Source organism: Artibeus jamaicensis, unplaced genomic scaffold (genome assembly GCF_021234435.1).
Source record: "Artibeus jamaicensis isolate MK-2021 breed Jamaican fruit bat unplaced genomic scaffold, CSHL_Jam_final scaffold_3151, whole genome shotgun sequence".
Lineage (NCBI taxonomy): Eukaryota > Metazoa > Chordata > Mammalia > Chiroptera > Phyllostomidae > Artibeus > Artibeus jamaicensis.
The window spans coordinates 2,040,830-2,068,633 of NW_026522037.1; the positions used below are offsets into that span (position 1 = coordinate 2,040,830).

Sequence of the window (27,804 nt, forward strand, 5' to 3'; positions counted from 1 at the left end):
GCCCACGAGGGAACCTGCCTTCCCTGGTCTCAGGCTGAAGCCCCCACCACCCAGGGCTTCCCCTTGTGCCTCATCTGCCCCCCACCCCCACTCTGAAAGCCCCGTGCCTTGTTGGGACTTGGTGGTGATGCTCGAGCTCCTGGCGGCTGGGTTTGCTGCCTGTCCTGCTGCTTCCCCCTGCGTGCACCGCCCTGCTCTGGTCCAGCCCCGTGCGGAACCCTGGGGTGGCAGTGAGACATGGAACGCCAGCCCGCCTCTAGCACCTGGGGAAGGCTTTCAGAGGAGCAGGGCCAACAGCACAGCCTGGGAACGAGAGCAGGAGGCTGTGGGCTGGGGAGGCTTTGCTCGTGAGGCCCTTCCCTGGATAAGAGGGCGGGTGCCCCAGAAACACATCACTCCCCTGAAATCAGCCTCTAAGTTTTCCACTTCCCTGGGTGTGTAGTTTCAGTGGGTTTTTTCTCTTTACAAGTCATAAAATGGCAAGGATCCCCCAGTGCTGAGGCTCGGAAAAACCTACGGCTCCTTGGAGTAGGACACCCAGCGCCCCAGCTTGGCCTCCTCATTCCAGCGTCCCACACACACAGGCCGGGCTGCCTGAGGGACAGGGCCTGCTGGGACCGTAGGATCTGTGCAGCCACAGGTCAGGGAGCGACAGGGTGACTGTCAGAGCTCGGTGCCAATGCAGGGCGCGAGGCACCTCCGTGATGAGCCGTCCCGCAGGTGGGGTGGGACCAGGGCAGGGAGCTGGCACACTGGACGAGCAGTGCAGCCTCGCCCGGCCCAGGCTTCCTGCCGCCGCCGTGGGCGAAGGGCAGCTCACGGAGCGTGCGACTCAGACAATGAGCGTGTGGTGATCACTGGCACTCCCGGGTCCGTGAGGCTGTCGCTCGCTGTGGTGCAGCCTCAGAGAAAAGGCCACATGCAGGGAGGCCTGGGAAGCCAAGGCCGGCCACACCCAGAAAACACCTGGAGACTTGAGCGCCCCGGAGCAGGCCCTACCGAGGACCAGGCTGACTGCAGTCAGAGGGGCTGAGCGCCCAGCAGGCAGGGGCCAGCAGCAGCCCCCAGGGCACCCTGAGTGCCTGCTGAGAGTCAAGCTGCTGGCACTGAGAATTCGCTCAGATAGAAGCAAAGGTCCCACAGCTTGAAAACCGCCAAATCCGGCTTCCCTGACCTGCGTTTTTGGTAGTTCCCATCCTTGGTTTACTGAAGTGGCCCTGGCCACCTGTCCGCTCCGATGGGAAGGAAATCCTAGTGTGTTCCGTCTCCTGCAGCACCGTAGGCCAGAAGGTCTTCCTCTCATCACTTCGAGAGCCGGAGCTGGGATTTCTGACTGTACTTGCGTCCCCTCCCTCCCTCGTTGCGAGGCTGTTAGGGCTGCTGGGAGCCTCCGATTAGCAAGTCGGCATCTCAGCCACCGTGCCCCTGGTGCGGTCGGATTTCTTCTTAATAAGAAAGGGGGTGACCTTATTTCTGAGTCGTCTGTCTCAAATGCCCAGAGGGCTGTAGCAGGCTCTGCTTCAATAATGACACAGCCACCGGGGGCCGTCTGCCAAGGCCAGCTGCAGCTCTGCCCGGGACAGCGCGTGCCCTCGCCCAGCCCCGTGGTGGCGGGTGACCGAGCAGGGCGAACTCGGGTGTTTCGGAGTGCGCACTGTCGGCCCCCGTCCGTGACCCCGCCCTCACGGAGCCTTCCCTCTGCGTTCCTCGGCCAGCACGGGAGTCTGTGCCCGGTGAGCGGTTCCAAGTGGCCTTTCTGTTCATTAGTCTGTCAGATCCTTTCAGGGCCTGTGACGGGACTTCTAAAAACGCCACCGGAGAGGGAGAGACTGCGGCTAAGTGGCAACCGGAGCAGGACAGAGGGCCCTGTCCAGGGGCTGTGTTGGTGGGAGCGTCGTCCTGAAGCGCCAAGGTTTCGGGTTTGACCCCCAGCCAGGGCACGTTCGAAAACCAATGAACGAATGCACAGATATGTGGAACAGCACACTGATGTCTCTCTCTCCCTCTCCCCCTCCCTCCCTCTTCCTCTCTCTCTCTCTCAAATCAATAAATAAAATGTTTAAAGTCACGAGTGGGGCTGAGGGGAGCATTTTACTACAAATCTCATTCTCAGGAAACAGAAGTGGCCGTGGACCTAAAGCGCGGCTGTCAAAACACACAGGATCGTTTGGGCCCGGGTCCCCTGCTCTCCCTGAGGACTGCCTCCTCCTCCTCCTCCTCCTCCTCCTCCTCCTCCTCCTCCTCCGGGGCTTTCAGAGTGGCCCGTAGGTCTCCCCATTCCGGTCGGTCGTCAGGGTTTGTACCCATTTGGCTCAGTCACCCACTCCCTTGGCAAACTTCCACTGTGCGTCTGCTGTTCCACGGGCTCCGGGTGTCATGCTGTCCCCTAGGCTGTGAGGATGAAAATGTTCTCGTCCCCGCAGCAACTCTTTGTGGGGGAGGGGCGATGTAGAAGGGAAGACGGGACCAGTCCAACAATGGATACAAATGAGACTCTCGGGAATTGTTACAGTGTTGCTCCGCCCGTGTCAGAAAGCGAATGAGTAACCCACTAGGATAATCAAAGAAGAGGTGAGATTTCGGTTGGGCCAGAGAAGGCTAGGGCTTTGCACCTACAAGGTGTGCTCCTGGCGAGGTTTTCTGCCTCTAGGACCTGGCCGATCCTGGCCGGTCAGGCCCTCAGGCCAGCAGGGCGCAGGTACCAGGGCATCAAATGCAGCAACTGAAAGTGTGGCCAGTACACCTGCGGGGAGGCCAACTGGCTGCAGAGTCAGGTTCAGGCAGGACTCGGTGGAGACAAGACCGGCAGGGGAGCTGGAGCCAGTGCGAGAGCCTGGGGGGGCCTTGCTGGGGCTAGTTTGTTTCTGTCCAAAACTGTCCCCAAGGAGCTGCATGTCCTGGTCTCTGAGCACAGTGCCACCAGCCAGGTGTCCCGGGCACTTCACACTCCTCACCTTCTAGAGCCCCGAGGACCCTCGGCAGCCACTGCTGCCCTTGCTCATAGGTACCAAGGCTGAGGTGCCCAGCAGCACACAGGCCAGCGCAGGCTGCTGCACAGGCCCTGGGCCTCTCCCACCCCTCTGCTCCTGCCTCCCCGGGCCCCCCCCCCACCCGCCCTGCCACCTCAAGGTCTTAGGAAAGGACGCGGAATCCAGCTCGGGCATGGGAAGGCCTAGGCGTTCCTGCTGGCCCATAGGAGGGAGAGAAGGGCAGGCACCCTTTGAAGACGTCACCCTAAAAATAAAAGGCCTTTCAAAGTGAGAGGCAAATGGCATTTACTGGAGATCAAGGAGAACAGCTGTCAGGATGCGCCGACATGGGCAGAAGCCCAAGGAGCCTTCTGATGGGGAGGCAGAGGGGGGCGTTTGGGGGATGGTGGGGGAGGGGCGGCAGCATCCGGAGACGGGGAGCTGGGGGTGCGGACGAGCTGGCCCAGTGCTGCGGGTCCTAACACTGTTCAACTCGCAGTCTGACAGCCGACATGCCTGCCTTCTTGTTACCCTTGCTAAGCGTTCTCCGGGCACAGTGCTGCTGTAGGCCCCACACAAAGGTCACTTTGCCGTTTTAACATCCAGAGGTTTGAGGCCTGAGACAGCAGGGCAGCTCGGTCTCCATCTCAGACTGGTTCTCGGGTGTTGTTTTCCACAGAGAGGATAAGCAGGTGGTCGATGGGGAGAGAGCGCAGGGGGGCCGCTTGTACCTCGCAGCAGGAGTGGGGGAAGGATGGCGGCGGGAGGTGCTGACGGGTAGGGAGTCCTAGAAACACATCAGGGAGCCGCAAGACCAGCGGCCGCCCTGTTCTCGGCACGGAAGCTTACAGTCTGGGCCAGTGGCCCCACAGGGGCCCCAGGGCGCGGTGAGCAGCCCAGAGGAGGTCTCCCCCAGGCCTGTCCTGGCCCCCCTCTGCCCCTCACCAGAGGCGCTATTCTCAGGGGGTCTGCTGTCCCCACCCTCCCAGCCCTCCAGCTGCCTCACAGGAAGCTTCCTCGGGCCCGGCCCAGGGACACCCTCAGAACGAGGCAACTGGCCAACTCTGCGACGCAGGTTTTCCTGCCCACACCAGACTTCCAGCCCGGGGGGCGCACTGGCGTGGCAGGCTCTGAGCAGTGGGCCCCCCCCCAGTGTCCTCCTCCCGGACCTCCGGACGGGAGGGGCACGGTGCCTGCCCCCACCGGGCCCGCTCGCCCTCCTCCATAGCTGCAGCCCTGTGTGCTTCTCTGTCTGTGTGTCCGTCTGTCCGTCTGCAGCTACCTTTCCAGGAGGTTAATGGTTGTTCTATGGGGAGCTCAGGGTAGTCACCCCACCTGGGGGAGGGACGTTGGAGGTCCTGCCCAGCCCAGGGGTCCCAGCTGATGGCAGGGCCCTCTCCAGGCAGCTGGCTGGAGGCCTGGTGAGGCCCAGTGGGGCAGGGGTGGGGCCGGGGCAGTAAGTGAGCGCATGCGCGCAGACGGCCCTCCGGGCAGTGCCCTGGGCCAGGCAGTGTCTCCTGGCCACTCCTGACACAGCGCACTCCCTGGTGAGGCCCACCACTCGCTGCCCGCCGCTCGCTGCCCACCGCTCGCTGCCCGCCGAGGGGTCCCTGCAGTGTGTGTGTGGCGTTTCCACATTTGTAATGAAGATGGTAAAGTGCTGTTTGTCAGCTTTGGAAGAAAAAGAAGAAACCATGAGAATCCAGCTTCCTCCCCACAGAGTTCCGGTTTGTTTTATCTTTAAAGAGCTCTGTGGACTTCTGTGTCCAGAGCATCATTAGCGAGCAGCTGGTCACTTCTAGCACGCTCCGTCGTGATGGCCTTGAGATCTCACTGGAGCCGGAGGGGCCCAGCAAGAATGAAAGGAATTCTGTTTCCCACTAGAAAGAATCCTGGTCTTTTAGATCAAAATGTAAACCTTTTATTGCGGGAATTCAAGGTTTCCTCTGCAGGTCTGCAAGTGAAATTATGTTTCCGGTAATATGTGCTTTTGGAGCTCGGCACAAGACAGCCCACTCCCGGTGCCGGCTCTGAGACCGTGGCCTGTGCATGTGCGTCCTCGCCCTAAACCAGCAGGTTGGGCCCCAAGTTTGGGCGCGACCCTGGGGGACTGCCAGGTATGATGAGGAGCGAGACACCCCTGGGACAGCAGTGACCACCAGCAGGGCAAACCTGGGCGCGGGGACCCTGGAGCACGGGGAGCAGCCTTGCCCACAAAGCTCCCCCAAGCCACACAACCTGTGCAGCTTCCACAGTGTGCTGGACAGTGGTGCAGACGCCTGCAGGTGATGCTGGGGGTTCCTGGCTGGCCAGGCCGGGCCCCCGGACCCCAGCGCACCTGGCAAACCTCAGGGTCAGATTGGCGAGCACAGGCCTAGAAACAGCCACTGGCAGCAATGGGCAGTTGTACAAGGTGCGGCCGGGTCAGGTCTGGGGCTCCTGCAAGGGCCGGAGCCCCATGGAAACACCCCCAGAGACCCAGGTGAGGGCGACGCTGGGAGACAGGCGGTGCAGCCCCCGGGGCGTGTTGCTGGACTGGCGTGTGACGGAGTCAGCTCTGCCCAGAGGCGGCGTCACACCCCATGGGGCTGGGCCTGCAGGTCCGGCTCCCGGGAAGCTGCGAGCGCTCATCTGTGCCAGTTCTTCTCCTGTCACGGCCAGCGGTGCGTGTTTGGGTGTGCTGGGCAGGAAGGACTGGGTGTGAAAGGACAGACAGGGCCCTCCCTGGTCAGCACGCGGTGGACATGGCTCTGGACCCTCAGTGAGGACGCGTGGGACGAGGCCAGGTCACCCTCCCTGAGTCCTCACTGCCATGGGAGGCAGGATGGGGCAGCAGGATGTCCTCCCCAGCAGTTCGCTCCCGGGACTGCGCTCTGAGGTCCAGGCCATGGTGGGGACGGCGAGGGCCCAGGCGTCCAGGGTGCGGGTGTGTGTGCAGCACTCAACCCACCTCCCGTGTGGAAGATGCGGGGGCTCTGCCCAGACCCCCACCGTGGCTGGTCCAGCTGGTCCCAGGACGCTCCTTTCCACAGGTGGGGGCCATCGGGGACGAGGAAGAGTGGGTCAGCCTGTACGAGGAGGAGAACGAGCCCGATGCCCAGACGCTGGAGATCCCGAACCTCACGCCCTACACGCACTACAGGTGAGAGGGCCCGCGGCACCCCGGCAGGGGCTCTGTCGGCCACAGCAAGACCCGGCACGGGGTTCCGGTGAGCCGCTCCCAAGCAGCAGTCACCAAAAACTGCACCAGCAGGAGCCAGGCGCATGGTGCGGTCTCTCCCGGGGGTGGTCACCCCGATGTGACATCGGCAGTGTCCACCATCCCCTCCAGCTTGCGAGACGCCCCGTACAGGGGCTTGCGGCTCCGTGGTCAGACCCGTGCCGCCCTTCTTTACAGAGCCCGCCCCTCTGCTGCTGCTCCCAGGCTCAGCCACCTAACACACCATTTACCTTTTGCTTCTTGATCCTGAAACCTGCCCAGGCAGTTACACCCTGGCCTTGACAGAAGGTGATGTGACCACAGGCTTCAGTGATGCTGTCACTTCCCATAAGACCCTGGGAGGCAGCCGGATTTCCAGCCCTCACCACACGTGCGGGGGGTGATGTCCTGGTTCCACAGGGCAAGCACACTTCACCCGAGCAGGAAAGGAAGGCACCCGAGGGACTGGCTCAGGGGCCCGAGGGCAGTGATGTCTCGTGAAGAGCAGTCTTCCGTCCAGTCCTGCAGTCAGGGTTTGCAGGGACACCTGGTGAGGGGGCCACTCGGCTGCCATCCCCTTCACCACTCCTCCTGGGGTTAGAGCAGAAGAACCAGGGTGCCGCTCACTTGGCTTCCGGGAAGCGTTTCACGTAAAATGAGCTATCAGGATTCAAGGCTGACCCCGTGAAATGGGCATCAGCCAGGTAACCATTTCTAAGGCCAGAAACTGCAGGTAGAGATCAGAATCCCTGCCTTCCAGTCACAGAAGCTTAGGAAGCCTACGTGTGTGCACTTTGGTTGGTTTTCTTGTACAAAGTTTGATTCAAGTAGTTGCAGATATAAACAAAGCAGAGACAGAGCTGAAAACCTGGACATGAATGGCCTTTTATTCACTTGTTTATTTTGTGATGTTTCTGGGGGGGCCCAGGCATGGGTCCTGGGGCCGCCGTCCTCCCCTGAACCAGTGGGGGCGGGAACGTGGTGCCCGTGGTCGTCACGGAGACAGCGGGCCGCAGACCTGCCCCTGGGCGAGCTGCCGCAGTACCATGATGGAGCTCGCTACCCCTGGCACAGCCCTCAACGTGGGCCAGCAGACGGCAGCGGACGCACAGGCCTCTGGCCTGTGTGCTTCTCTCGGGAACTCGAGATCGTTGGCTCGCAGCAGATTTGCCATTCGTCAGGGTCTTTTAGCAGAAAGGGCCGTACGCATAGTGTGCGAGCCAGGCAGGGAGAGGGCGCCCCTGAGCGTCAGCCTGCACATCCAGGCGGACACACGCCTGAGCACCCCGCCCCGTCCCGAGACAGCCCTGGGGTTGTTTTCCTTCGTCTTTCACCTTCAGTGACTCCCTCTGCTGCAGAGTGACGTGTGCCACTGGCTGTCCCTCCAGGTTCCGGATGCGGCAGGTGAATGTGGTCGGTGCCAGCCCCTTCAGCCCTTCCTCCCGGGTCATCCAGACGCTGCAGGCCCCCCCGGACGTGGCTCCCACCAGCGTCACTGTCCGGACCGCCAGCGAGACCAGCCTGCGGCTGCGCTGGGTGGTGAGTGGGGAGACCAGGGGGCCACGGGGGCCTGGTCTGCTGTCCCCGGGGGCACAGGTGAACCCAGAGCCCCATGAGGTCTCAGCCCCGCCTCTGTACCGGTCACGGCAGGTCTCACCACTAAGCCATAAAGTGTGGGGTTACAGTTGGCGTCGGAGCTCAGAGCAGGCCCGCCTCTCTCACTAATCAGGGATGTCCCTCGTGGGCTTCCAGGCACCGAGCAGGCGAGGCCCAGTGGTGCCCCAGCCTGGACCCACGCGCCCCAAATCAAGGTCGGCGTGGAAGTGGGAGTTTGTAAGAGAGCCCACTGGATGTTTAATCAGGACATTCCCCACAGAATTAAGCCAACACCTATTTTTTTTTAAATTACATCCAGCCAAATTTACTGACAAGATTTCCTTTAATTAACAGAACAAAAGTTCCAGGGGAAAAAAACATAGTTTCTAATAACATTTCCCCCAAAAAATACTGTCCACAGCATCGGTCTCATAAGACAGGCCCCCGGGGGGAGACGTGGAGGGGCGGCCCTGAGACGCCAGCTCATGCGGCCCCTCCCCCAGCCCCTGCCCGACTCCCAGTACAATGGGAACCCGGAGTCGGTGGGCTACAGGGTCCGGTACTGGCGCGCAGACCTGCAGTCCCCTGCGCTGGCGCACGTCCTCAGCGACCGGCTGGAGCGGGAGTGCACCATTGAGGAGCTGGAGGAGTGGACGGAGTACGAGCTGCAGATGCAGGCCTTCAACGCCGTCGGGGCTGGGCCCTGGAGCGAGGTGGTGCGGGGGCGCACGCGCGAGTCAGGTGAGCCGGCCCCTGGGCCCCAAACCTCACAGGCTCCTCCCTGGCTCCTCCTGGCCTGTCTGCCTTGGCCCAGGAACGGAGTCACCCTCAAAGGTAATTTGGGTCCAACTACATTGCAGCCACTAATTTGAACTTGACGACGAGTTCCCCAGGGGCCCAACTCAGCTGTCATTTCTGTGATTAGGAATGATTGTCACCACGAGTGATGACAACCAGGCACGTGTGGAGGCCCCTAAGGCAGACCCGAGACCCTGCCATTCGGGACTTCCCCTGGCAGGGTCAAGTGGGACCAGACAAGGTCGTCCCAGCAGCACCGACGAGCCCAGGCGAGAACGGTCAGGGAAGCAGGGAGGAAGGTCTCTCCTCGGCCTCGTGGCTCGTTCCCAGCCCCCACCAATGCTGCCGTGTGGGCCTGGCCCTGGCCTGGCCATTGTCAGGATGCACATGTAGGTTATGGGACAGGCTGACCTTGACCTTGGTCTGCTCCCAGTTGCAGGCTCCAAGTGGGGGTTGTGCCAGATGCACAGGCTGTGGGGCTGACGTGTGACTCGATTTCTCTCTACCCTCTGGCCCTGGGGGGCGGGGGGTCAGGAGGCGCAGGGGCAGGAATGCTTCAACAGCAGCTGGAGCCAAGGGGAGCCCTGTCAGCGAGCGCTGGGGCCCTTGGGCAGACGGACCGACAGACGGAAGGCAGCGGAGCGCCTCTGCGGACTAGCCGCAGGGCAGTGTGGGCGCTCAGCTCGGGGCCACGGAGCCACGGGGACTTGGGGGAAGCTCTGCTCTCTTCCACTCTGACCTTCGGGACCAGGAAGAGGCCTCGGAAAAGTCTGGGGGGGGCGGGTCTACCTTCAGGAATAAGCAGACCAGTAAAATGTTTTTTTTAACTTACTAGAAAATTAGGGATAAAATAGAATTTTTGACATTTAAATTTTATTGATGTGTTCCTAAGAAAAACAGGGGGCCCCGCAGACACCAAGGCACCAAGGGGACAGACAGCGGGAGTGGGCGTGGGGCCCCAGTGGGGGTGGGGGCCATGGATGGGGCCGCAGCCCTCCTGGTGGCTTTGGGACTCAGTTGGGGGGCCACCGGGAACGGGCCTATCGGCCCCCAGGCTCTCTGTGCGTCTGTGAGGACCAAGGCCCTGCACACAGGCAGGGCCCTGCGACCCGAGCCCTGTCCACAGGAGGGCCCAGGACGCCCCCTGTGTCTGTCGGGCGCCACGCCTGGGCCTGGCTGTGGTCCGGGTCCTGAACGTACGCAGTGCGACCGTTCCAGAAACTCCCAGAAGAGCAGCAGATGGAGCCCTTGATTCCAGACTCAAAAGCACAAGCAGCGAAAGAAAACAACAGAGTCGTTGGAGTTCATCGAAATGAAAACTTGTCTGCTTCAAAGAATACCATGAGGAGTGTAAAAAAATCCGCACAGTGGTAGAAAGTATCTATCAATCGTATATCTGATGAGGAACTAGCATCCAGAGCATGTATTTTTAGAAACCCTTACAACTCCACAGCGCAAAGGCAGCCCCATGAAACACTGGACGGAGATGTGACCAGACATGTCTACAGAAATGACGCACACACAGCCAGTCAGCGTGGGAAAGGCGGCTCGACCGCACCAGCATCAGGGAGGTGAAGCCCGGAACCGCACCCCCAGGGGCTGAAATAAAATTCCCGACAAGAGCAAGAGTTGGGGACGATGTGAGGAAACCGGGACCTCCATGTGGCTGGTGGAAGACCGTGCGGCCGCCCCATGAGCCGGCACCGGCACACCTGGGTGGGAACCGGGACGGGGGTGCGTGCGCTCAGCTGCAGGAGCCAGCCCGTTCAGTGCCTCCGTGGCCGCCACTCACCGTGGAGCAGGCTCCTCGCCCGGAACTTCGCCTCTTCCTCCTTCGGACAGCGGCGGCGTGCGGAAAGTTGTCCTCTCCCGCTGACCGAGTGTCGGTTCAGCTGGGAATGTTGGCCCAGGGCACTGCTCTCCAGGAAGAAGCACTGGAGTCCAGCAGGGGTCCTCGTCCCAACCTGAACAGCAGGCTCACTGAGCTTCACTCGCAGGTGTGAGTGGTTCAAATGTCAGGGATTCTTCCTGCTGGCAAAGGACCCTCAGCAGCCCCCACCCCCTGCAGATCTCCCCTGCAGGAACCTTGGTGCTCAGCCGTTGGTGGCACTTGGGGCGTGTCCGGCACCCCTGCAGCGTCGGTGGTCCTGGAAGGCCTCAATCCCTCCACCTCTGCACGGAGCACAAGCCCTCCTGGTCTGACGTCCTGCCTCCCTGTCCTGCTGAAGGTGCCCCCTGACCATCCCCAGCACGGAGCCTGGCCCAGCAGAGAACTGTCCCCACCAAGCCCTTGCAGGGTTTCGAGAGGGTGGTGGAGGGGCGCGGATGGGGACAGCTGAAGGGGAGAACAATCTGCTGACACCCCTCTGGACTGAAGTGTCACCTGGGGAGGACAGCTGGCCGTCGGTGAGTCGCACGAGCCCGGGTCCAGGCTGGCACGAGGGCCAGGTCATCAAGCAGGACCACCGGGGCCACACTGACGGGGCCTTGCGGTCTGCAGCGCCGTCCAGCTGGCCTGGCGGCATCTCTGGACCTGTTGTGAGGATAAACGAGGCCTCGGAAACCAAGAGAGACCTCGGGAGGGGTGGCACGAGCCCTGCAGTGAGGTTGCTCCGGTGGAGGGGAGCGCGGGGGAGGAGGGGAAATGCGAGTTTGCGTGGCCGTGTCTCCAGGGGAGGGAGTGTCCGAGACTGAGAAGTTCAGATTCCAGGTCGGACGAGGAGTGGAAGCCACCTCTGACGAGGCGATGGCTGCGGATTTCTTTTCAAGTCCTAAGGGCGTTTGTCTCCGTAACTACCCGGCAGGCGCTGTGCCCTCGGACGCCCACCGGCTGGAACGCTGGTCCCGCCCTTTGCCCCTCTCTGCCCCGGCGGGGGGACTCCTACAGTGTCCGAGCGCCGTGTCTTTGCCAAGGTCACATGGGGCACTCATTCTCCAGGGACCTGTACAGCCCCCAGGAAGGGGGACACGCGTGACCTCACCAGGAAGACCAGCCCTCGTCTGCACAATCTGCAGGAGTCAGCCGGGCACTCAGAGCTCGAAGCTCGACCAGCAGGAACCAGCTGCAGGTTTGAGAGGTGGGCCAGCTGTGTTGCCATGACAACGGCCTGTCTTTTCACAGACAGGGCCGGGGTTCTCAGGACACGGCACTGACACCCCGGCACACAGGGGAGTGGGTGTTCACCTCTCGCTGCAAGTCTGAAGCGAAGTCGGGAGCATCTCGGGCTCCCTCTTCTCCCTGCGGCTGCGGTGCCTTTCGTCTAGTCGGCCCCGGACGCCAGTCGTCGCCCCTTGTCTGCAGAGTCCACCTGTGCGTGGTCACCGCCGCGGCGGGCGTGAAGCACTTGGAGCATGGCCGGAGGCCCTGGGGGCACAGGCCGGTGTGTGCGGCCAGCACCCTCCCCCAAAGAGAGCTGAGTAAACTTGAAGTTGCCAATGTTCTTTTTCTGTGACACTGAGGTGCTCCCAACAAATCCATATGATTTTGTTGAGTGACAGAGGGACTCCAGGGACGCGTCTGGGGGACAAGTTTGCCCTCCGGTACAGGTGATCTACACTGTACCTGCCGGGACAGAGGGGGGGCCACAGGCGGGGCCGCAGGCAGGAGCAGGCCTCAGCCGCCTGCACTCACTCCAGCGGCCCTCCTGGCATCCGCCCCAGGCCTGCGTCCTGCAGGGCGTCCTCAGGATCAGTAGAGGAGGGGCGGGAGAGGTTGCAGCCTCCAAGGATGCCCCCCACGGCCGCCCCTCCGGCTGCAGGCAAAGAGGTGGGTGCAGACCCCCAGGCTCAGCGCCCCCAGCAGCTTGCCCTCCGAGGCTGTGGCTTGCTGCGGGGCCTTCCTTCTCGCTCTCCCTCCACCCCTGACTGCAGAGCGGGCAGCATGGTGGTGACCTGGGCTGACCCTCCCAGGGCCCGAGTGACCTAAAGCAATAGAAAGTGATGTGTCTCAGTTCCGCGGGCCAAGGTGGGGACCAAGGTGTCCATGGGGCCACGCTCCCTCCGCAGGCCCTCGGGGAGGTCTGCTGCAGGCCTGTCCCATGTCCGGCTGTGCCCCTGGCAGCGTGAGCCATCTGCCCGAGACCTTCTGCCTGCATGCGTCTCTCTCTCCACGTGCCGTTTTTACAGGGCCTGCCGGCCTGCAGTGTGACCTCGTCTTAACGAATTACAATGGCAACAACCTATTTCCAAAGAAGGTCACATTCTGAGGCATTGGAAGGTGGGGTTAGGATTCCAACCTAGGCAACTGGGGGGGACACTGTTAGACCCAAAGCAAAGACCAGATCACGTTGATGTAGAGAATCTAGGGCTGAAATGTTGGAAGCAGCACTACTGTGCATGCCCACTTTATTTTCTGTGTTCAGACGAATGCATTAACAGGACCTCACGGTCGCTTGGCTACAAAGAGGAAGTACCTGTGAATGAATGAGCAGGCGGGTGGATGCATGGAAGGCTAGGTGGGTGGATGGATGAGTGGGTGTGTGAGTGGGCAGATGGAGGGTTGGGGGATTGGGTGGGCGAGCGGGTCTATGTACAGAGGGTAGAGAAAGCCCCCATGAGTGTGGCTGTGCCCCCGTCCAGTGTCCTGGGAGGGCTGCACCCTCCACAGACTGCACTTCCGCCTCTGCCCCTGGGGACAGGTGGTGATGACTCCGTGTCTTACTTTCTTCAGAACAAGTAGCCACAGGCCCCCGCTCATGGCAAAGCCGAGTGCTGGGCTCCAGCATGGGAAGAGAAGACAGACTCAGACGGGGGGAGGGGGGGGAAGGCTGGGCTGTACCACTGCACAGATGGAACCACTGAGGCACAGAGGACAGAGCTGTGTCCCCAGGTCACACAGATGGGGGTGCTTGCTGGGTCTGGCCTGAGAGCGTCTCACTTCCCTGGGTCAGCCCCCCATGTCCCCAGCCTCTGGCGGTGACTTGGCACAGTGGTGGCACCTCCTGCACAGTCAGCCCCAAAGCTGGCCTGAGGGCAAATGAGAAGGGACCAGTGTCCTGTCACGCACTCGTGCTTCCTGACATGGCGACTGCGAAGTCTCCCTCCTCCTCCTCACCCACGGAGGCTCCAGAGGGCAGTGTGGCCTTCCAGCCACAGCGGGGAGCTGCCCCCCAGCTCCGTGCCAGTGAGGAAGGTGTGCACCCGATGGTGCTGGGGTCTCCGGGCCCACCGGTCACCATCTGGATGCGGCTTGGGGCTCCCATGGGCCCACGAGAAAGTCAGAGAGGCAAACTGAGAGGATCTGGAGTCTCTCCGCTCTGCCTGCGGTCTGCGCGCACTTCACGTCAGAACGCGTTGAGCGAGTGGGTTCAGTGGCGGGGGCGGACAGAAAGGAGGAAGCGGGGCCTCCCCTGGGTATGAGCTGGGGCCCGCGGCTGTGGCCTCCGCCCGCCCGCCTCACGGGGAAGCAGCGTCTCATTGCAGGGACGGGCGCAGTTTTCTCCATCAGCATCGTTTCTCCGTCTGCAGAGCTGGGGCAGCAGAGCTGGGGCAGCAGCGGCCACCTGGTTGGGCTACGTGGGGATTAAATGTGACCTGTAGGTCACAAGGTCACTCCCTCAGTTCCCGCCCGTGCCCCTCACTGCATGCACCTGGTCAGAGGGCTGGGGACTGTGTCTGAAGGCGAGGGTCCTCCCCGGAGAGAAAACTCTGCAGCCCCCACAAGTTAACAGAAAGAGCGAACGCATGTTCTTGCTGGGGGGGTGGCGCAGATGAAATTAAGCTCCTAAATCCCCAGGACTTGTGGAATGTGTCGCTAACGTGGAAGAGGTTCAGCCTGCTCTCTAGGAGCAGCAGGGGCTGCACCGCTGTTCCAACGACCACCTCCTTATTTGGGTAACAGTGGGACCTTTGTTCATAGAAGCCTCAGACTCAGGTTGCCAATCGATTTAACTCCTTCTTTGCAGTTCCTTCGGCCGCCCCTGAAAATGTGTCCGCCGTGGCAGTCAGCTCGACCCAGATTTTACTGACGTGGGCCTCGGTGCCCGAGCAGGACCAGAACGGCCTCATTTTGGGCTACAAGGTATGTGTTCACGTGACCTTCCTTTGTGTAAGACATGAAAGTGCTGCCACATGTCCCCAAACCAACGAGCTTCCCATCCCCCCGCCCCGGGCCTGCAGCTCTGGCCTGCACCCTGGTCCTCACACCTGTGCCTTAGCTAAGCCGAGTTACAGTCTGGGCACTTGGCACGGTGTGGCCCTTACACAGGCCAGCCCCAGCACAGACTGTGGCAAACACTAACACCCTGAGCTTCTGTCCCCCCCACCCCCGTGTGTGCAGGGGTAATGGTAGGGTTGGCATGAGAGCAAAGCGGGCCCTTTCACAGTGCGCCCCACTCATAAGCTTCGACCCCGAGGCAGGAGCAGACACACACAGAGCGTCTGCACCTGCCTTCCCCGGCGGGAGGTCCCGGACAGTGGCGTCAACAGCAAGGCCAACCCCTCCCAGCTTCTCAGGGGGCCACCCCGGGTCTGGTGTGACATGCAGTCACCCGGGCCCCAAACACGACTCCTAGCTCTGCCCTGTCACCTCCCCAAAACCACAGAATGAAGTCTCCAGATCTGGGCCTCATGGCCACGCGGGCTCACACACCCCCGTCCAGATTCTAACAAATCCACTCTGTGCCCCCGCCAGTCAGACCCCTGTTCTCTGACTTCCCTCCCGCCTGCCTCCCTCCTGGGGCCGGGGCCATTTTCTGCTGGCCCGGTCAGACTCAAGGTCCCACTGACAGGGGCCATGACCGAACCTCCACGACCCCCCCGCCCACCGCCTGAGGGGGGTCCCTTTGTCCGACAAGCCTCACCCTATTCCCTGAGGACCCCACCTTCCATGGCCCCCGGATGCCCCTCTGAGCCTGGTGCAGGGGAGGGCGGCCGCCGTCTGACACGGGAGCCCCATTCCCCAAACACCTGGGCCCTGTCGGAAGCAGAGGTCTCTGCTCCTCAAGAAGTCCTACTTTTGTGGCTGCGGTCAGCACAGCTGCTTTGGGTAGCTCGGACCTTCCAGATTATGTCTGGGTGGGCAGGCAGGCAGGCGGGCAGGCGGGCAGCCAGCAGCAGCGGGCCGGCCCCAGCCCCAGTGGCCCTTCCACTTGGTGCAGGCGCTTCCCCGCGGTCCTCCCCGAACGCCGGCCTGCGCCAGTTAGGCCCATAAGCCTCCCACGTGGCTGCCCTGGGTGGAAAACGCGGGCGGCCTGCCCCAGCCTTGGGGTCCCGGGACCCCTCCCCAGCACCCACACCCTCACGCCCGCCCACCTGTGCGTTGGTGCCTCAGATCCTGTTCCGGGCCAAGGACCTGGACCCTGAGCCGGGCAGCCACGTGGTGCGCGGGAACCAGACGCAGTCGGCGCTGCTGGCGGGGCTGCGCAAGTTCACGCTGTACGAGCTGCAGGTGCTGGCGTTCACGCGCATCGGCAACGGGGTCCCCAGCGCCCCGCTGGTGCTGGAGCGGACCAAGGACGACGGTACGTGTGTCTGCGCGCGCCCTGCCGGCGCCCGGCTGGCGTTAACGCACCGGACTGCGTGGGCGGTTGTCATTTTTAACTTGATTTCCAAACCAGTTTGGTTTTTTTTTTGCTCGAGGAAAACAAAACACAATTGTTTTTCAGTCGCTGAGCACTTATACGGCCAATCTCAGCCAGGAGTGGATTTTTACAGCCTAATTATGGACCTGTGCGGAGTTTCCCTGGTAACTCCACAGCAGGCAGGCGGTTAAAGCTGCGGGCGGGGCCGTAAACCCGAGGCGGCCGCTCCTGGGGGTGTCCGAACAGACCCAGTTAAAACCCACGGCTGACTGGGTGTCAGCGGCGGCTCGTGCTGTGGGACCGGCCTTCTGCGCAGTCCGAGGTCACGAGAAGTTCACACACGTGTGCACATGGCCAAGGGGCTCCCGCGCCCCCAGGCCGCTTTTCCCCCGCAGAATCTGTGGCGGCTTGTGTTTCTGGGGGTCCAGCTCTGTCGAAAACCTGCCTGCCCGCCTCCCACTTCGCAGGTGTCGGCCACTTGAGGGTAGCGAGTCTCCATCCTGGTCACCGGCGGCTCTGCGGTGAGGGTGTCAGAGGGGAGAGACTCACCTCCCCGACCCAGCCCAGGGCCCGCGGCGTCTGGCGGAGGGAGGTGATAGGGCTGCAGCTTTTCTGGAGCCTCTTCACCGAACTAATTGAATTAGTGGCCAAACGCTGTGTGTGCTGAGCTGGCACTGTCCCTGCGCCTCACGCAGAGGCGGCACCGGCCGCACCTGACGACGCCCAGCAGCGTGTGTCTGAGCATCACTAAGCAGATGGCTGGGAGGAGGAACGGGGCTTTTTCCTCAGAATCGTCAGGCAGCCGCACGGAGCCTGTGACATTCCAAAGTCGTCCACCCCAAACTTAGAGTGTCTCACCCGTGCACGCTGTCCTCGTGAGCTCCTATTCCATAAGCCAGAATCACACATTCCCTTGACAAAGACCCAGAAACCCCACAAGGGCCCCTGGCTCACGGGACTCCTCTCGCCCACAGCCCCGGGCCCCCCAGTGCGGCTGGTGTTCCCAGAAGTGCGGCTCACGGCAGTGCGGATCGTGTGGCAGCCGCCGGAGCAGCCCAACGGCATCATTCTGGGTAAGCGGTGGCGGCAGCAGTGAACAGGGACAAGTAGCAACCCGGCGGGTCTGTCTAGTTGCGTTAGATGGAGGACCCCTGTCTGCAGCAGCCTGGCATTTTCTGAACTGAGGGGTGGGGGACCCCTCTACTGCTCTATGAGCATCGCACCAGGATTTCCGTGCAGACTGGAGTTCACAGTTTGCCAACCCAGGACTTCTCCCGGTCGTTGGGAGCCCTCTGCTGTACCGTGCACGGTGACCCTTCCCTTCAGCTCCGAAGCCACCAGGCCGCTCCGAAGAGTCTGTGGAAGCGGCCGGCTGGTTCCGCGCTGGGGTGCCGAGCTGGGCTGCGCCCCCCAGCTCCTGGAGGCGGCATTCTTCTGCCGCAGGGCTGGCGCCTCGTCCTTGGAAGACGTCGAGAGTGGCTTGTGTGCCCCAGGTCCCAGGGAGAGTTTTCTTTTCATTGTTCATTCAGAGGAGGTGCTCCCCCAACGCTGACAAAAAGCCTTAATTTCTCCCACTTCCCTAAAGGCAGCAACTTTTATTTTTAAAAAATGACCGGTCCCTTTATCTAGCTGCCCTTACACTGTGACAAACTGGGGGCCTCCACGGGCCCGCACCCCACACGTGGTGGGGAGTAGGGAGCAAAGAAGAGGCGCCACCCCGAGACTCTCAGGTGGCCGGCAGGGAGACACAGCTGTAGGCGGGGCCACAGGGGACGGGCAGTTCATGAAATGCCCTGCCAGCCGCCCCCCCAGGGTCTCGGCGACTGGAAGGCTGTCCGCGGCTGCATCTTCCGCATCAGTGGCTTCCGGAGCCTGGAGGAAGGGAAGATGGGTGGGCCCCAACCAGAACAGGCCTCATCCTGGGGGGCACAGGCAGACCAGCTGGAGACCTGGTTCCCTGCTGGGACCCTTGGGGACCTGTGGGTCCGCCTTATCCGCCGGGGGCAGGTGGCCGGTAGGCATCTAAAGGCAAGAGCACCAGACGGACGGGTGCCAGCACACACAGGTGTCTGCCTCGTCCCAGCAGAACCCAACCCCGGCACCGGGAGCTCTGGGCGAGCTCCAGGGAGGCCACTGTAAGCCCGAGCATACAAACAGGTAGTAAAATCTACCACTCTTACTGCTTCTGACGTCAGGGTTCTACGATTTGCTTTGAACAAGGGTTTCTGTTCATTTTTGGGGAGTTTGGAACTCTGTGCTGATAGCCATGGGGAGTCACCCGGGGAATTTGTGCAGCGGCGCACCACGGGCAGCGTGCCTTCCAGACAGTGACTGGCGGCCCTGAGAGGGGGTGGAAGGGCGCCTCGGAGCTCTGGCTTCGCTCGGCCCGGTGGTGACAGGATGGGCCTCGGTGCCGCTCCCACGGAGCTTGCCCTCCGTGGGCCCCTGGAGGCATTCTGCCCTGCGCACAGTGCTTCTGACCCAGGGGACCTTCGGGACCTTGAGCTCTTGCCACTGAAGTCACACTGAGCAGCCAAAGGGGCCTCTGTGACTCGTGCGTCCCCAATCCTGTCTGCTGGGACGGGTCACAGACTGAGCACCAGGCCTGGGGGAGGAAAGCGAGGGTCCTGCACAGCTCACCAGTGGGGCCTGCCCTCCACACTGCGCCTGGCCACAGCCTTTTCTGGAAGGAGCCAGCGAACTGTCCGATTACCTAGGGGAGGTGCCCAGCACTCGGTGGGACAGGAGCCGTTCTCAGAGCTTAGACAGTAAGGCTGCAGCCTGTCACTCACAGTCCTGGGGGGCTTCCAGGACAGTGCTATCTGTGCCGACGCAGGGTCTCCCGCTGGCCCTGCCCTGGGACCATCTCTTCGCACCCCCTCCGACGTCCAAGCAGGAGGGCTCTGCGAACGCAGCAGGGACCTGGGCGTTTCCCGGCCGGCGGCTCTCCCATGACAGGCGCCCCTCCGCTGCTTTGCTGCCCTGACTGGGAACAGATCATCCAAGGTCCTCCCAGCAGTGGTGGGGGTCCTTTGCCAGGCAGGGCTGGTCTCCCCTGCATCCCTTCTCTGTGACACACAGACGGCTGTGTCTCCCCCTGTTCTGGTAGGCACACCCCGTGGGGTGGCCCGTGCGACTCCCTGTACATTACCCACCTCCTTGCACACACTGTCCTCACCTCCAGCCCCATTTGGAGGGACTCGCCCTCAGGCTGTCCGCCTCTCGGGGACTCGCCCTCTCCGTGCGTACTGGCCCTGCGTCAGCACCGCATGCCCGGGCCCTGAGCCTGGAGCCAGAGTCAGGCCACTGTGGCCTCGACTGTTTAGCTCAGTAAATATCAAAGTGATCATTGAGAATATCACATGTCCTAAATTCAAAACTTTCCCCTTTTCACTTTGGTAGTGACGATTTTCACAGAAACTTTGAACTGCCGGAACATCAACCTTCTGTCTTCTTCACTGTGGGGCTGTGGTTGCTCTGGGCAGGCTGGGCTGCCAGCACCCCGACGCCCCTGGCTGGCCGGCTCCCCTCCTCTCCTCACTCTGCAGGGACAGCTCCCCCTGTCCCCCTGGAGCCGCGGGGCTACCCTGTGAAACCCGGTCGGCAAGGGCCCCCGGCCCGTGTCTGCCCGGGGCACCACGCAGGAGCGCACTGGGAATCACAGCGGTGCCGGGGAGGAGGGCGGCACGGGAAGAGGGAGCCTGCCAGCCACAGCCCACGGGCGCTGGGCAAACGGCGCCATGTCTCCGGAATGCAGAGAACTTCCCGTCGTCCGGGCCTCTTTGGCCGTGATGCCAGCGGGCTGTAATCTTACCAAGTGGGGCGGGTCTCCTGTCGCCCAGAAGTCGTCACCGCTGGCACAGCACAGGCAGACGCTGCAGGAGAGGTGGGGAACCATGTCCGAAGGAGCGCGTCGGTGTTCGCGGGAGCCAGGGAAGCGAGTTTCTGCGAGGCTCGCTCTCCACCCGAGACCGTGAATCACTTCCCCTCGCGCCGGCGCAGCCTCTGTGTACACAAACACCTCGGCAGCTCGCGGGCTGTAATCTAGATCAAAACACGTTCTTGCATTTCCAGAAGAGATTAACAGCACAAAACACTGCGGCGCCTACAGGGACAAACGCTAGCTCATTTGCATAAATATTTTACCATGGAGAGCTTTTAGCATTTAGAGCCTTCCTCTGGGGGACACAGCGGGAGCCAGCACGGCCCGGCGTCCCTCCCGCACTTGCCCACGGCTCCCTTAAATGCCATGAGGCCGAACTGAAGCCTGTGCTCTCCAAGGCCACGCAGGGTCTGCCCACCAAACCTGCCAGCACCTCCCCACCGCCGCCACAGCCCAGTGGGGGCCGACCATTGACCCTGGAGCCCAGGCTGCATGGTCTGTCCCCAGCCCTCAAATGAGTCAGTGGTAAAACCGGCGAGACGCAGGGCTCCTGGGCCCTCACCTCGGCGACTCAGCTGCTGTGCTGCTCTGGACAGGGAGTGGCTGCTGGTGGGGCTTCACCACTGAGCCCACCGAGCAGCACCTGGCCCCCGGGGGCCTCAGCTGCGTCCCCAGGGCTGGGTCGTGGAACAGTCGACTCTCAGGCCGTGGCGGTGCCCCTGAGACACGCAATCCATACAAGGCCTGCAGCCGCCTACAGTGCCTGATCACGACTCCCCACGGCAGCTTTGGGCATCAGTCCACAGTCCACCCAGCAAACCGAGGCCTCTGAGACCCACGCCGCCCTCCCCAGGCTACAGCCGTGTCTTCTTAGCCTCGCTTCCTGTTTGCACCTGACAGCAGAGGGTCCTGGAACTAGTCTGCTTGAAGCCCACACCCCATTCCTCTCGGTCTGTCTAGATGGGCTCACTTCCTCCACCTTCTGGGCGTTTTCAGAAACCACTTGGGCCGCTCCCTCCCAGTGCTGGTCTCCCTGTGGATCGGGTCTTGCAGGCGTGGCCACGCCCCCGGATGTCAGTGTTACCGTCATTCACCCCTGATGGGGGTACTGCCTCGTCGTACCCCCACTGTCGGCTCAGCCACCGCTGTCATGTGGTGCAGGAACGGGGTGTGTCGCTGTCTCCGCTCTCACCCAGCGCGGTCACAGAACCAGCCTTCCCACCCAGACACCCCTCCCTCTCTGCACACCCCGCCATTATTCTCTGAACTTGTGAGAGCCAGGACTCAGCTGCGCTTCGCCACTCCTGTGCAGAAAAAGCCTCTCCTCACTTGTCCACTGAGCGTAGAATGTTTTAAAGACACGTCAAGATAAGACACAGGGGTTCATCTTTATGTTCAACAGCCCACAGCCTGGGAGAGAGAGGGTGTTGCCCTGGTTTGGGGCGGATACCAGGGAGGAGCACGTGTAACCCGCAGGCTGAGGCATTTTCCCGGGGCCCAGTGTGGGACTGAGGCCAGACCCCCAGTCAGGCACAAGCGGCACGTGCTTTGTGGTTTGCAGGCCTTGCATCTTGGCCTCGAGGCCGCACGGCCACAACTGTGCACAGTGGACACCACCGCATCCAGCCACGGTGGCAGGAGGTCAGAGGGTGGCGGGCAGTGCTGCCGAGAACACCTGTCTCGCTGAGTCCCGGTGGCACCCCGAGAGGCAGGGCCACGCAAGGGGACAGTGCAGTCTTTCCAGCTCGTGCTGCAGAGGGAAGGAAGTGTCTCATACCCCGTGAGAAGAGAGCAGGGCGGAAACCTGTGTTTAGAGTAAAACCGGGAAAAGCAGTGAGGGCGGGACCACGAGGAGGTGGGAGCAGGGCCCCAGTGGCTGGGGGGCTGCCCTGGGGCAGACGGAGTTGGGGGTGTGGACTGTTAGGGTTTCTGAGGGAAGGAGGTGGACCCTCTCTCCTCAGCAGTGAGGGTGAACGTGTTGCCTGCCGGGACCGTGGTGAGGTCTTGGGGCCAGGGGCCGTGAGGAACGGCACGGTCCCCATTGTCAGCATGCTTGGTGCTCCTGGTCTCGAAAGGCCAGGGACCGGGTTTCCTCTTTGCCCGAACACCAGACCCCACTGTGGCCAGGCAAAGAGAAAAGGTGGCAGGGAAGGCCCGGGAGAGAGCTGGCCGTGGTTGGTGAGTGGGAAAGGACAGATGTCTGGTGGGACACCAAGGCCAGAGGCCCCGGGCCAGCTGGGCCACATCCAAACACAGGGGACAGCTGGTCACCACAGCAGGGAGGAGAGACTGTCCGTCAGAGGCAGAGCTGCAGCTGCAGGGGTCACTCAGGGGCCAGAGTTCAGGGTCCTACAAACGCCGGTCAGCAGCTGGCAGTCATGGTGCCGTGCCCCGTCTGCGTGGTGACAGCGGTGACCAGCAGGGTTGGGGCGGAATGCTAGGGCACTCTACACCCGAGCCCGTGGACCTGGCCTCCTGGCCGCCTTGTCGCTGGACAGATGACTGAGGGCGGAGCTGGGAGGATGCCAGGGAGCTCAGTCACCCCGAGTCGTGCGGGAAGGAAGACAGAGGAGCCGAGGGGAACAGGGGTGGACGGCAAGCCGGGCGGGCTGCCTGAGGCCCTGCGCACAGGGGCCAGCGTGGGTCGGAGGCCCGCTCTGCTGGCCCGGGCCCCCAGCAGAGCCCCTTCACTGGGCTGGCGCGGTGGTTGTTAACGTGGACGCACAATGGGCCAGCTGTGCTTCGACTCCGCAGGAGCCCGGGGCTGCTGGGAGGGCTTGGTCCTCAGTGGCACGGGTCAGCTACAGACCAAGACACCCCGAATTCGAGTGAGCAGGCCCTTCCACTTCCTTGCCTGGGCGGCGGGGGAAGGATGCCGGGGACTAGGGAAGGTGGAGCCCAGCCCAGAGCCGGGCTGCAGGGAGGGGCTTCCTGGGGGCAGCAGGGACAGAGGAGGGGCAGAAGCGGGGCCTGGGGGAGCTGGGGGTCCATGGACAGGACAGAGGAGAGGGAGGGAGGCTGACAGATGTGAGGGCCGGCGGGTGCCCTGCCGGCCAGCCATCGCTGCAGGCCTGGCAGCAGGGGCTCCGTGGGAAGAACTTTTTATCGGGAGGCTTCACCCTGGGCCAGAGAGTGGAACAGCAGGGGGGCGGAGGGGCTGGCATGGCTTGCCCCATCAGAAACACCCACCGCCCCTCGGTTTCCACTCAACCATAACCACAGGGAGGGTGGGCTATTGTCACATCTTGTCCCTGTGAAGCTTGAGAGAGAAACCAGCCTAAAGGGGGACGGGCACTCCAAGGTCCCCACTCCTCATGGTGGGTGTGGCCGCTTCCCGATGCCCGTGCCCACCTCCCCGGTGCCGGATGGGGGAGATGGAACCATGAGGAGACAGGGCTCTGGTTCCAGTGCAGCCTCGACTGCAGGGGGCAGGGTGGGGCTCTCCCGGGTGCCCCGGTGTCTGACATGCCCCCACGTCCGCCCCCCAGGGTACCAGATCGCCTACCGCCTGGCCAGCAGCAGCCCCAACACGTTCACCACAGTGGAGGTCGGCGCCACGGTCAGGCAGTTCACGGCCACCGAGCTGGCCCCGGAGTCGGCATACATCTTCCGGCTGTCCGCCAAAACCAGGCAGGGCTGGGGGCAGCCCCTGGAGGCCACAGTCATTACCACGGAGAAGAGAGGTAAGGCCTGGAGGCCCTGTCCACAGGCGCGGCCGCAGGGAGGAGTCCTCCCTGCAAACGCAGCGGGCGCCAGGCTCCCTCACTGGGGCCCCTCGTCGCCTACATGTTGGCGGGGGCGGGGGGGGGGGGGGGGGGACTCAGCCTAGCAGGCAGCCACTGAGCCATCCTGGGGCAGGGCCCGGCCCACACGTCCCGCAGCCCTGTGCTCTCAGGGGGCCCGACTGGCCCCGGTTACAGACCAAGACTCAGCTCAGAGAGGCTGGTTGGACTGGCCCAGGGACTCACAGAGTCACCATGCACGATCCAGCCACTGGGTTCTGCTGCTCACAACCGCTTCCCGCCGGGCAGCCATGACAGGACTATCCTCGCGGGCAGCCCCGCACCGGGCAGTGCTACAGGCCTGTCAGGTTTGTGTCATCTTCAGAGCCCGGGGCAGGGATGTGTTAGCCCCAAGTCTGCATGAGAGGGAGCTGAGGCCCAGGCCGGCCTCGCTGGCTGCCCGGGACACAGCTGTGGGGCTGAGTTGTAGATAGCTTTGATGGGACCGGTCATCCCGACATCAGGTAGGCAGTCTCAGAGATGGAGTGTAGGTACCCGAGGGCTGATCCACCATGGAGAGACGGTGAGGGAGGTGGGCCAAGCCCTCACTGTGCCTGACCATTGGGCGGCTTTGCCGTGGCAGCTCCTGAGAAGCTCAGAGTGTACCAATGGTTAGTGACAAGCCCCTGGTGTCCTGCCAGGGAAGCGAGGCTTCCAGGTGCAGCGCCCGCCTGGTGGCTGGCCAGCTTGAATCACCAGGCTGTCTGGGGCAAGGCCCTCTGCGGCTCTGCAGGTGGCCGATGCATGGGTCCCCCACCCGGCATTTACAGAAGAGGCCCGTGGAGCAGAGCGCCACGCTGACCCTCTGGTGGCCAGCTGTGAGGAGGCTGACTTCCCCTTCTATGGTCGGCTCTGCCCGTGGCCCCGTCCTGGTGGAGATGATGTGGCCAAGCCTCTCCGAGCCACAGTGGCCCTCAGGAAAGCCTGTTTCCTGCTCCTGCTCCCGCTCTTGCAACGGCCGAGACTCTGCCGTGAAGTGGAGGCTGGGAGCCTGGAAGTCTCGGACAGGCCTGAGCTTCCCCGAGACCGGAATGCGGCCTCCATGGGGGAAAAGGCCCTGTGCAGGGCGCTGTCCACAGTTTCAGGAACTGTCTGACTCCCAGAGCGAGCAGTCGAATTCTTTGACGTTCTTGTGTGACCACCCTTTTTCTGAAGCATCCTGCTTGCTCTTCCCACCGGTGAGCCGGGCACCTGTGCAGTGCGGCCTCAGCAGGCCCTCCTGCCCCCCGGTATCCCCTGGTGGAGGACAAGGCTCGGGCTCAGCCATGACGGAGCCAGGCACCCAGGGCGGGTCCCCAGGTCCGGCACATCCAGTGTCCACAGGCAGCGGGGCCCGAACCTTCCCCAGAGGGCCCGTAGCACCTGGCTAGGGCTGTCGCTTTCTTCCTGGAAGTTCCTCCAGCTTCCCCGGGGAATTCGGCACTTTCTAAAGTAGAGGCAGAGACAGGTTTGCTAAAGGCTTGATGCGACTGAGATCCAAATCCCAGTGGAAGCATTAACACAAACACCCTTTACGAGGCATCGGCCCTGCAGCTGCTGACGGCTATGGGGCTGTGCCCCACCCTGCACATCTCCCCACACCGCACCCCCACCCCCCACGCCACCCCAACCCCTCACCCCGCACCCCACCGGGGCCCCAGATCCTGTCCTGCGGGAGGCGAGAGGGGGCCAGAGACACGTCGAAGAGGGAGGCTCGTGGGCCTCTGCAGGGGGGAGAGCAATGCTGACTGAGTCAGATCAAAGAGCCCTCCAGCCGGCGGCCGCGGCAATCAATTGCTGCGTCATTACGCACCACACATCCTAATCACAATCAATAACGATCATGATAACCAATTAAACAGTTATTTCTCCTGGCGGAGTTTCCCTATTGGAATCGATGGGGTGAGGAGTCACGGGGGCAAGCTACCAATCCATACTCCGTGCCCCCACGCCCTCCCACCATGGGTCGGAGACCCCAGGGGAGAGCTGGGCTCCACCTGGTGCCGGCCCAGCTCAGGTGGACCCGCAGGGAGGGGAAATGGCTGCGGCAGGCACGCCGAGCCCAAAGTGGGGAATCAGGAATCAGTCCACAGGGACCTGAGGCCTGTGGGAGCCCGTGCCCCACTCGGGGACACTGTACCTGATGGGCTGGCAGTCGGGGTGCATGTTGGCTGGTCCACCACCGTCTGCGTGTCTTCTCCAAGGACGGAGCACTCAGGATCTCCCGTCAGGCCCGAGCTGGGGCACGTGGCCCGGCGTGGTTGCCAGAGAGCATCACACCCTCACAAGACCAGGGGTCACCCTCCGAGCGTCTGGTCCACACGGCGCAGCTCCAGGGGGGCCTTTCCCAGGACCGCAGCCTCTCACGTGTCCCCGGTCTGTCGTCTTCTGGTTGCAGAGCGGCCGGCGCCTCCCCGGGAGCTGCTGGTGCCCCAGGCAGAAGTGACCGCCCGAAGCCTCCGCCTCCAGTGGGTCCCGGGCAGCGACGGGGCCTCCCCCATCCGCTACTTCACCGTGCAGGTGCGAGAGCTGCCCGCGGGCCCGTGGCAGACCTACTCCTCGTCCATCAGCCACGAGGCCACGGCCTGCGCGGTCGAAAGGTACTGGCAGCTGGGAAGCCCGGGCCCCTCAGAGGCAGAGCTGGGGGGGCGTTGGTGTCCTGAGGGGGCCCAGCTGCAGGTCAGCGCTGGAGAGATGCCCGCCCTCTGTCCCAGTCAGCAGGGCAGACGGGGCTCACCTCAGGGTGTCACTGGTTAGTGACCTGCTAGAGACACGGTGGGTGTTGCCCTGAGCAAGATGGCCCACCACACTCCATTCCTTAGATACCCTGGGGGCGGGTGTGGGGGCGGGACAGGGGGGCGGGCACCTGGTCCCTGTGCTCATGGAGAAGACAGTCGCCAGGGACACAGACAATTGATGAGACCTGTGCTGGAGCGGGGGAGGAGTGTGCATGGACAGCTGGCAGGGGCGGCGTCCACTTCACCCCTCCGTGCCCAGGCACAACCCTAAGGTCATGGTCATGGTAACCGCAAACACCTCTCGAGCCCTCCCTCTGCCCGGCCCTCTCCTGAGTGCTCCTCCCGAGGTTGCCCGAGCAACAGCCATGCCGTGCAGGGCTCCTGTCAGCCCAGGGTGACCTCCAGTTGGTCCTCCACGTCCACTGCCCCCCGGCCTCGCGGTGCTGCCTTCTGGTGCACACGCGGGGGCCCGGTGGGTGAGGCGGAGCTCACAGGGGAAGGCACCCGTGCTTCTCTCCAAAATCAGATCCAAGGACTTCTGGGAAGCTGGACACAGATGGGGAGCTCTCTGTCTGGGTTGACTCAGTAAACGATTGCTCCCATAGCCTGCTCAGACATCGTTCCTGTTGAGTGGGGGCGAGGGATGGCCTGAGGTGGGGGGGGCACCTGCAGTGCCTCAGGGGTCACGTTCCACAGGGACAGTGGGCAGTGTCCCGGTCTGACGTGACGTGGCAGGCAAACGTGGCTTCAAGACGTGGCCCCCATTCCCACCGGGTTTCCAAGCCAGCCCCCACCTGGGCAGTGGGCGGGGGACGTCACTGGGCCTCCATCCCCTCACCCATAAACCGGGAACAGCAGTGGCCCAGCCCCACAGGGCTGCCCTGTGGGTTAACAGGACCACGCTTGCCAAGCACTTGGTAGTGTGTAGAGCTCAGTCCATGGGAGGGGTGGGGGTGGGTGGGCACTGCCCGTAGCTGCCAGGAGTGGGGGGTACAGGCGGGGCCAGGCCAGCACGGCCCCCACCTGCGAGCACTGGGTGGAGAGCGAGGCAGGTCCCCCTCCACACTCCAGCCGGTCACACCAGTCCCCAAAGCCTCTGCCTCCCCAGAGCAGAGGCCAGACCTCCTGCCCCAAGTCTCCAGTTACAGGAGGCGCTTGTTCCTCCCCGGAGCCCGGAGACTGAGGCGCCCACTCTCCCCTCTGCCCTGGGAGCCCTTCTCCCTCCGCAGGCCAGCAAGTCAGTGCCGGGCAAGTGGGCCTTCGCCCAGACAGTTCTCGGGGCCCCTGGAGCCCATCCCACCCCCAGGACGTCCCCTTCCTGAGGGCAGCTGGCCAGGGTT

General features: G+C 62.9%; 1 protein-coding gene across 1 annotated transcript in view; it reads left to right on the plus strand.

Annotated features, from left to right (window-relative positions):
- Positions 1–27,804, plus strand: part of SDK1 (sidekick cell adhesion molecule 1) — a 577,655-nt gene that overhangs the window by 511,159 nt on the left and 38,692 nt on the right. The window contains exons 23-30 of the mRNA XM_053656995.1: positions 6,002–6,111; positions 7,557–7,707; positions 8,268–8,505; positions 14,466–14,581; positions 15,833–16,022; positions 17,057–17,155; positions 23,454–23,648; positions 26,125–26,326. Coding sequence (XP_053512970.1) covers positions 6,002–6,111; positions 7,557–7,707; positions 8,268–8,505; positions 14,466–14,581; positions 15,833–16,022; positions 17,057–17,155; positions 23,454–23,648; positions 26,125–26,326 — 1,301 coding nt within the window. The remainder of the gene's footprint in view (positions 1–6,001; positions 6,112–7,556; positions 7,708–8,267; positions 8,506–14,465; positions 14,582–15,832; positions 16,023–17,056; positions 17,156–23,453; positions 23,649–26,124; positions 26,327–27,804) is intronic.